The 9,445-nt window shown below is 45.9% G+C and overlaps 1 protein-coding gene across 2 annotated transcripts in view; it reads left to right on the forward strand.

Annotated features, from left to right (window-relative positions):
• Lias (lipoic acid synthetase) overlaps window positions 1-8,245 on the forward strand; it is a 20,018-nt gene extending 11,773 nt beyond the window's left edge. The window contains exons 8-11 of one of the 2 annotated variants that reach the window (XM_004642639.2): window positions 1,404-1,549; window positions 3,426-3,496; window positions 4,207-4,318; window positions 8,001-8,245. In XM_004642639.2, coding sequence (XP_004642696.1) covers window positions 1,404-1,549; window positions 3,426-3,496; window positions 4,207-4,318; window positions 8,001-8,053 — 382 coding nt within the window. In that variant the 3' untranslated portion in view covers window positions 8,054-8,245. The remainder of the gene's footprint in view (window positions 1-1,403; window positions 1,550-3,425; window positions 3,497-4,206; window positions 4,319-8,000) is intronic. The other variant, XM_023702812.1, reaches the window with a different exon arrangement.
• Window positions 8,246-9,445: the final 1,200 nt, after the last annotated feature.

The following is a 9,445-nucleotide window of genomic DNA, read 5'->3' on the forward strand; positions in this document are numbered from 1 at the left end:
TTTTTTTTTTTTTGCAACACCAGGGATTGAACTTGGGACCTTGTGCTTGCCAGGCAGGCACTTAAGCCACTGCACTATTTCTCTGGCCCCAAGAAGGGAGGTCAGACTGAGAATTGTTTTGTTTGGTGGAACTGGGGATTGAACTCAGGTCCTTGTGCTTGCCAAGGAAGCGCTTATTCCACCAAGCCATCTCCCCGGCCCCAACTTTGTTTTTCTTAATGTATTTTAGTACAAGGACTACAGGGTCCCCCTACACAAATCGGACTCAGTAATCCTTGCATGGCTCCTCCTGCCTCAGCTTCCCATGTGCACAGCTGTGGATGTGTACCACCACATCCAGCTTAGAAAGTAATAACTTTTTTTGCGGGGGGGGGGGGGGGGGGGTTGCCGGGGATCAAACTCAGGACCTCATACTTGTGAGGCAGGCATTTATGTTACTGAGCTATCTCCCCAACCCTAGTAATAACTTTTTATACTGTTGGTTTTGTGGTTATTTTTAAATTCATAACATTTTTTTCTTCCAGTCTCTGATTCTAAAAAGCAAAACCAAATTGATTACAGAAAATACAGCTGCGTTAGAATACAGTCGAGGGCCAGCGAGATAGCTCAGTAGACTAAGCACCTGCATAGGCAAGCATAGGGTCTGGGTTTGATCCCCAGCACCACATTTTGCCCCCAGCCAACCCCCACCATATCCCCCTCAGCCAATGACTGAGTTCAATATCAGCAATTTCCTGGCCTTTTGGCTTTTTCTCCCAGGACAGCCAGCGTGGCTTTGCCTTTGTTGAAGTCTGGCCCTACCCTGGTATGGCCAGCAGTGGGTGCCAAAGTCCCTGGTTTCACTCCAGAAGCATCATTTCAGTGAAAATTCCAGAAGCATGCATTGTGGTCTCTCGCCAGCAGAGGGCGGCTGGGGCAGTAGGAAAGAAGCCTAAGTTTCAGCCCTCTGAATGCGATTCCAGGTTCATTTTTCTTTGTTCAACATGGAGATCATCTTACTTTTGCCCTTTTTCTCTTGTCTTTCAGCTGCCCTAATAGTAAATTTAAGCCTCAGAATTCTCATTTAAAATGACTTCTAAGGGCCAGGGAAATAGCTCAAAAGAATAAGCACTTGCCTGGCAAGCGCAGGGTCCTGAGTTCAATCCCCAGTACCACAAAAGAAATAAATAAATTTTAAAAATAAACAAAATGACTTCTGTATTAATTTTCTCTGCCCTGAAGAAAGCTTAAATGTTAGGAAGGCCATAGAAGCCTTGTTTTCCTAAAGTCACAGGAATTTGTTCCAAGTACTACCAATGAGCTGTGTAAGGACAAGTACCACAACATGCACTTTTGCTTCACCAGTAATTCAGGACGTGCTAGAACTTGTCACATTTGCTGACACCAGCCCCACTGTTTTCCAGGAAAGTTCGAGATCCTCGGGCCAACTTTGACCAGTCTCTGCGTGTGCTCAGGCACGCCAAGGAGGTCCAGCCGGCTGTTATTTCAAAAACATCAATAATGTTGGGTTTGGGCGAGAATGATGAGCAAGTATATGCGACGTTGAAAGGTAAAGAAACTAAGAGGGAAAAAACGTTTGACTTTCATTGGAGGCCTAGCATTAGCCCCATGTGGAAAGCCCTGTGCGATTTGTGCCTGTGGGCTGGGAGCTCAGGCCTGGGCATGGCTTGCTGGCGTGAGGGAGCCCCTGGGCTTGATTGCCAGTACCAAATAAGTATATGGTCTTAAATTCAACATGAGAGGCCAGTGTGCTTTCCTACAGCTGCATGGAGTGACATGAAGCTCAGGACAGGGCATCTGTGTTCCATTTTGGGGAGTTGAGCTCTGGAGATTAAACATTATCCATGCTAGGCTGTGTGACTAAGTTATATCCCCAACCCTTTTTTAAAATTTTGAGACTAGATGAATTCTTGCTGAGTTGCCCAGGCAGGACTAGAATTACCAGCCCTCTCTGCTTGGTCTCCCCAGTGCTGAGGTCACGGTGCGCACTACACCTCTCAGCCCTCAGTCTTGCACGTGCTAGGCAGACAGCTACCACTGAGCTACATCGCTGCCCTGGCCACCAACTTTGCCTGCTTCTGTCTCGGCCTCCTGAGTAGCTGGGATTCCAGCATCCACCACCACACCTGGCTGAAGTTTGTATCCCACTCTTCTGTAGCCAATGAAAAGCTGTTTGATCCACTCCTATTTCTCACTTGAAGCCCCAGTGGTGCAGTCGGTTAGCGCACGGTACTTATATTTCTCTCACTCTCTGGTCTGCTTTCTCTTAATTTTTCATAAATAAAAAGCAACTGAACCCAAGGTACTCACACTGAAATATATCCTCAAGCCTTTCTATTTTTTATTTTGATACAAGGACTTGCTGAATTGCTAAGCTGCCCAGTCTGGGCTTGCATTTTCAGTCCTTCTGCTTTAGCCCCAGAGTACTGAGATTCCAGGCGTATGCCACGGGGCCCAGCTCGCGCATCTTGCTCACTGGACAGTTGTTTTGAGAGCCAGCCAGGTATCAGGCATTGATAATTTACACATGACTAAAACCAATCCAGGCCTTTGAGGAGCACTTATATGCAGACTTTGGTGTATCCTGGAGTGCTTTGGGCTTCGCTGAACCTCCTTCCCATTTGCTTTGGGATTCTTGGCCCTTTCTTTTTGTTTTCTTTTTCTTTCTTGGTACCAGAAATTCAACTACATTGATTCGATGAGCCATATTCGATGAGCTAAGCTATATCCCTAGCCTTTCATTTTGGTTTTTGAGAGATGGTCTTACTATGTATCCCAGGCTGGCCTCAAACTCACAGTGGTCCTCCTGCCTCAGCCTCCCAAGTGCTGGGATTACAGACCTGCGCTGCCACACCTGGTCTCATCTTTATCTTATTAAACTTTGAAATATAAAAGTTTTTATTTTCTTTAAGGGCCTTTGGCCCACTTATAGTCATTAGTAGTTCAAAAAAGCAATAAGTTCAAATGGTTAGTTAAAAGCTCCTCTTTACTACAATGGACGTGGTTCTTGGGAAGATTCTGATATGCCAGGAGTTGAATCTCTTCTTGGGAGCCTACCTCATTCACCAAGTAAGAACCTAACACAGCAGCCTTGGCCTGTGGTGTGGTGTTTTTAGGCATTCCCATGCTATTCCTCTCACCTTCCCCACCAGACAGGCCCCTGCTTCATCACTATGCCTCCTGCCCCAGCCCTGGGCCATGGGCTCAAGGCAGTGTCCTTACTATGACTCCGCCATGCTTGTGTTAATCATTCCTGCGTATTCCATCCTTGTCTTAGGCTCTGGCATGGAAATAGCTTTGAAAGACTAGTCTAATCTTCCATCATGGGGATTGTAGACCAGCATGTCCACCTGAGGAAGCACTCCTTGGGAAAATGATACTTGCATCTGTACCTACTAATAGACTTTTTGCTTATTTTCCTTCAGCACTTCGTGAAGCAGATGTGGATTGTTTAACTTTAGGGCAATATATGCAGCCCACAAAACGCCACCTTAAGGTACAGAGATCTTTTTTTTTTTGGTACCAGGAATTGAACACAGGACCTTGAGCTTGCCAGACAGGCACTGTGCCACTGAGCTATATCCCCTGGCCCAACGTATAGGGATCTTGCGTTGCCAAATGTTTCTTGGTAATTTGAATTATATATTCATCATAGTATAGTGTTCCATGTATATCTGTGAGTTTCAGTTGCCATTGTGTGATCTGCATAAAGTGGCTACCCTGGCACTCATTTGCTGCTATGAAATTGTATAACTCGAGTGCGCTGACAGAAAAAGGGTGGACACACAGGGGAATTGCACAGAGTGACACTTGCAGATCCTGTGACTTGTTTGAGTCATGTGCGGAGCCAGAGCGGGTATAAGAGAAGGCAGTATGGCTGTTTCTAGCAGCTGGTGTTGGAGAGTGGCCCTGTGGCAGTCAGAATCTGTGTAGGAGTCATGGGTGCCAACTAATTCTGGACTCTACGTGTTAATCAGTGCAGGAAAATACTGCTAATTCCCCCTAGAGATAATCCCATCTTTGTCCCTGGATGCCTGGCAGAGCACGAGGTTGCTGCGTCCCCTTGACTCCTGCCAGCTGTGATCCAATTGATGCCTAGCCAGGGTGGGGGAGGGCGGGGCGAGACGTCAGTGAGCATCGCTTCGACAGGGTTGGAATCACTTAGGGCAGTCTGGAATATGACCTGAAGTGATGCTTTAAACCTAGGTTGAAGAATACGTTACACCCGAAAAGTTTAAATACTGGGAAAAAGTAGGAAATGAACTTGGATTTCATTACACCGCCAGTGGCCCCCTGGTGCGTTCTTCATATAAAGCAGGTGAGCTAGCCGCAGGCGTTGTGTTGGGTTCTTGGCTTTGCTTCCTGTTCAGAGCCTCGGAGGTATACTTGTGCCTCAGGAGGTATGCAGCTCTGCGAACACGCACTGTGGGAATGATACACTTTCCAGGTTCAGCTCCACCCAGGTCACCATGAGCCGATCGGAACAGCTGAGGCAATCTTTTGTCAGAGAAGTTTTGGCTGTTTGCCGGAGAGGCCCATGGTGCTTTCTCCCAGGCCAAGTGCCTCTCATCTTATGCCTCTCCCCCTTGTATCCCCCCTTGTGCCCACATACACTTGCTGTGCCAGCCCATGAGGAAAGCAGGGACCTTCAATGACTGCAGCACTATTGGCGGGTATTGGCCGTAGATCATGCAGAAACCGCAAAGCCTGTCGCGCATGTAATAAGGTTTTCTGGGAAATGTGTGTCATTTGCCAGTGGTACCAGCTGCACATCGAGACTCCCAGTTTGAGATCAATTTAAGCATGGAAATTTGATAGCATTGTTATTCACACTGTTAATTTCTTTGTATTTTTCCCCTTAAAGGAAACAGAAAAAAATAGCTGCAGTACAGTTTTTTAATTCTGAAATTCAGCTCATTTTGATTGGTTGCTCACCCTGATTTACGAAAATAAAATCATTTTTCCAAGGGATAAAAGTTGATAGTGACCACCAGAAAGTCCATGAGAATATATATGGAGACTGGATTGATTGATTGATAGGTCTTTTTGAATCAGGGTTTCACTATGGTTCAGATTGCCTTTGAGCTCACATTGTAGCCCAGGGTAGGCTCAAACTTGCAGGGATCCTCCTCCCTGAGCTTTCTGGGTCCTGGGATTACAGACTGAACATAATCTAAAAAAATGTGGATTTTTTTCCCCGTCAGTTGGATTTGCCGATTATAGTAAAGAATAAAGTGGACCAGTGAGATAGCTCAGCGGACTAAGCGCCTGCATAGGCAAGCACAGGGACTGGGGGTTCGATCCCCAGAACCACATGCCACATTTGCTCCACCCCCAGGGTGCACTGAGCTGGCCACAGAGTCCTGGCGTAGTGGCACACATCTGTAATCCCAGCATTGGGGAGGTTAAAAATAGGAGGATCACTAGGAGTCTGAGCTGCATAGTGAAACTTTGTACCAAGTACATTAAAAAAAAATTTTTTTTGGTCTTTTTGGCTATCTCTAAAATGCGTGGCTTTTATTGCAGCATTGGGTACTGAGCCCAGGGCCCTCTCACTGAACTAGATCCTCAGCCCTCTGTTTTGAGACAGGGTCTCACTAAAGTCACTTAAATTGCATACGCTGGCAGCTGGTGAGATAGCTTAGTGGTCTAAAGCACCTGCTTAGGCAGGTTTAGGCAAGTCTAAGGACTGCAGTTTGATCCTTGGCACCACGTGCCACGCCAACCCTGCCCCCAGAGAACGCTGAGCTGGCCACAAAAAAAATAAATAAATAAAATAAATTGCATAGACTGGGCTCTAACTTTATCCTCCTGCTTCAGCCTCCAAGCATGATTATAGGTGTGTGCCACCAGACCTGGCTGATATTATTGATGAATGATTTCTTATATATTGGAGTCTAAATCACAGATGTTTAAATTAGACATGAGTTATATTTGAAAAATATGTTCAAGTATTAGTAATACTGTGTTCCTATAAAGAAATTTAAGCCAGATATGGTGGTCTGTGCCTGTAATCCCAGTGCTCAGAAGGCTGAAGCAGGAGGATTGCCATGAGTTCAAGGCCAGCCTGGCCTATGTAATGACCGCAAGGCCAGCTTGAACTACAACGGGAGACCCTGTCTCGGGAAAAAAAAATTTTAGACATTATTTATGCTAGTTATGAAACCCACGAATGTGATTCAATGCTGGCTGCCACAAGCAGTAATTACAGGTGAATTAGTCCTCAAGCAGGGCTCCCAGGGACCTGAAAGCAAGGGGAGAGCCAATATCAGCTTTAGAGAGGCTGATAGAGTAATTGCATTGGAAAGAAGCTTGCTTTTTTTTTTTTTTTTTTTTGGCGGAACCGGGGATTGAACTCAGACCCTTGTGCTTGCTGGGGAAGCACTTAATTCCACTGAGCCATCTCCCCGGTCCCCCAGAAAGAAGCTTTTTTAAGGAAAAATTTCTAACATATAAAAGAAAGTGAATTATGCATTTTTTTTAATGCTTTTTAAAAATCACTAGTAACATGCTTGCTTCAGCAGCACATATACTAAAAATCACCAGTAAGCCCAGCAAGCACAAGATCCTGAGTGTGATCCCTGGTACTACAAAAGAAAAAAAAAAGGAGAAGAAGAAAAATCACCAGTAAATAAATGAATAAATAAATGAATCAAATTACCATAAAAGGGGTTAGCCAAATAGCTCAGCAGATTAAAACGCCTGCTAGGCAGATGCAGGGGCTGGGAGTTCAATCCCCAGGCCTGCCATGCCAGCCCCGCTCCTGGGACACGCTGAGACAGTGATTAAGACTGGGTTTGGTGGGCTGGTGGGATGGCTCAGTGGTCTAAAGCACCTACTTAGAACAAGCTTGGCAAAGCACAGGGACCGCGGTTCAATCCCCCAGCACCACATGCCAGCCAGCCCCACCCCCTGGTGGGCTGAGCTGGACACACACACACACACACACACACACACACACACACACAAATAAATTAATTAATTAATTAAAAAAAAAAAAAAAAGACTGGGTTTGGTGGTGTGCGCCTGTAATCCCAGCACTTGGGAGGCTGTAAACAGGATCACTATGAGTCCATTCTATGCAGTGAGACCCTGTACACCCTGTCCTAAATACAAAAAAAAAAAAAAAAAAAAAAGAAAGAAAGAAACATTACCATAAAAGATTGGAATTCTGCCTGGAGCCTTAGGCAGAGATGGGGGCTCGAGTTCTGCTCCAGTGACTCTTGGCCAGGGAAGAGCTGCGCAGCTCTGTGTCCTGGGACTCTTGGCCACTGTGTTGGGATGCAGTCACTGCAGTTCCCCGTGTGGGAGCTGACAGCCAGACAGGTCTGCGCTCAGCATTGAGCTGGGCTCAGACTTCCTGAGGTCCTCGGATGCCCTGTGTCTTTTGGGGAGGGGCCCAGCGGAGCCGTTAACAGAGTTTGAAAATGCAGATGCAGGTAGTCTGGCAGCTGAATTGCTCTCTGAGATGGCTTCTGCCAACAGCCAGACTCCTCGATGAGGAAGAATAAATTGTATGCATAGAGTGGGAAATCCGCAGAGGCAGCCTCAAAGCTAAAGTAGGGTCCTGTTCTCCCGTGTAGTGTGTTACAGGGAATAATAGCTGAGGCCACAGTGATAAAATTTTTAGAAAAATACTGTTTGAGATTGAGGAATAGGAGGGAGGTGATGTAGCTCAGGGGAATAGTACCTGCCTGGTAGGTACAAGGTCCTGAGTTTGTTTATGGTACTGAGAGAAGCACAATTCTGAAATAGTAGCACAGTTATTTACTTTAAACTTATTATTTTCTTTTTTTTTAAATTTTTTTAATTTTATTTATGTGTGTGTGTGTGTGTGTGTGGCCAGCTCAGCCCACCAGGGGTGGGGCTGGCTGGCATGTGGTGCTGGGGGATTGAACCATGGTCCCTGTACTTTGCTAAGCTTGTTCTAAGTAGGTGCTTTAGACCGCTGAGCCATCTCACCAGCCCCTAAACTTATTATTTTCATTTTTCCCAAATAGGTGAATTTTTCCTGAAAAATCTAGTGGCTAAAAGAAAAACAAAATTTCCCTAAAACAGACCAGATCTTCAGGAGCACAGGAGGTTGGACACTGCTATCAGCTGGTTTGGCGATTCCAGGATGGCGGGAAAGGGGTGCTCCTGTTTGTTTGTGCTAAGAGAAATGTCAGTACACTCTATGTATTTAATTAGTCATTCATATGACATTCTTTATCTAATAAATAATCGCCTATTATGTAAACATGCAGCATTTTTGTAAGAGTTTATCATTAGCATGATTAATTGCAAGTTAACATTTAAACTTCCAGGAGATTTTGCAAGTCCCTATTACCTGTGTATAAATGTCACGTTTCCTTTATGAGGATAAAAATATGCCAAGGGTGGTAGCATACCTATAATCCCAGCCCTTGGGAGGCTGAGGCATCAGGATTGTTGCAAGTTTGAGACCAGCCAGGGCTACAAAGTGAGCTCAAGGCCAGCTTAAACTGCATAACAAGACTTTGTCTCAAAAAGACTACTAAAGCGCCTACTCAGGCAGAGCGCAGTGATCCCTGGCTTGCTGTGCCAGCCCTGGGGCATGCTGAGACAGCGATTGAGTCTGGTCTACCTAGTGAAACCCTGTACTAAATACATTTTATTTTTTTAAAATTTTATTTATTTATGTGTGTGTGTGTGTGTGTGTGTGTGTGTCTGTGTCTGTGTGGCCAGCTCAGCCCACCAGGGGGCAGGGCTGGCTGGCATGTGGTGCTGGGGGATCGAACCGCCGTCCCTGTGATTTGCTAAGCTTGTTCTAAGTAGGTGCTTTAGACCACTGAGCCATCTCACCAGCCCTCCAATTTAAATGAGAGAAAAGCAGGAAATGATTAGAAAGTCGAAAGTAGCCTTGTTTACATTTATGCTGTACTTAGTATTGTGTAGCTGACCAACAGCTGGCCATTATCCCTAGGCCACAGGCGCTGAGCAGCAGCCCAAGTTGCCCTGTGCCACAGCCCTGCACCCTTCCATGAGGTAACAAGCAGCCACAGTGGAGTCCTTGCCATGTGTTCCAGAAGGATTTTTTTTTTTTTTTTTTCTCTTTTTTTTGGTGGGGAGGAGGCTAGCTCAGAGTGCCTTAAGGGCAGGTCTGGTGTGGCTTGTGGAGGTGGAGATTGAACCTTGGTCCCTTGCACCTAAGTTTGCCCATGCAGGTGCTTTAAAACAACTGAACTAATGCACAAGCCCCCTCGCCATGTATTCCAGGTTGGCCTCGAACTGATTTTTCTGCCCCAGCTTCCCCAATGCTGGAATCTTGGCCGTGTGCTGACACCCCAAACTGCAATTTTAGAGGGCCAGGACAGTGATTGTGCATGTGCAAGAAGTCTGTGTAGAAATCCAGAGCCCAGCATGGTGGCTTACGTTGATAATCCTAGCACTCTGGAGGCTGAGTCAGGAAGATCACAAGTTTGAA

The sequence above is a fragment of the Octodon degus genome, unplaced genomic scaffold, assembly GCF_000260255.1.
Source record: "Octodon degus isolate 3935 unplaced genomic scaffold, OctDeg1.0 scaffold00158, whole genome shotgun sequence".
NCBI classification, from domain to species: domain Eukaryota; kingdom Metazoa; phylum Chordata; class Mammalia; order Rodentia; family Octodontidae; genus Octodon; species Octodon degus.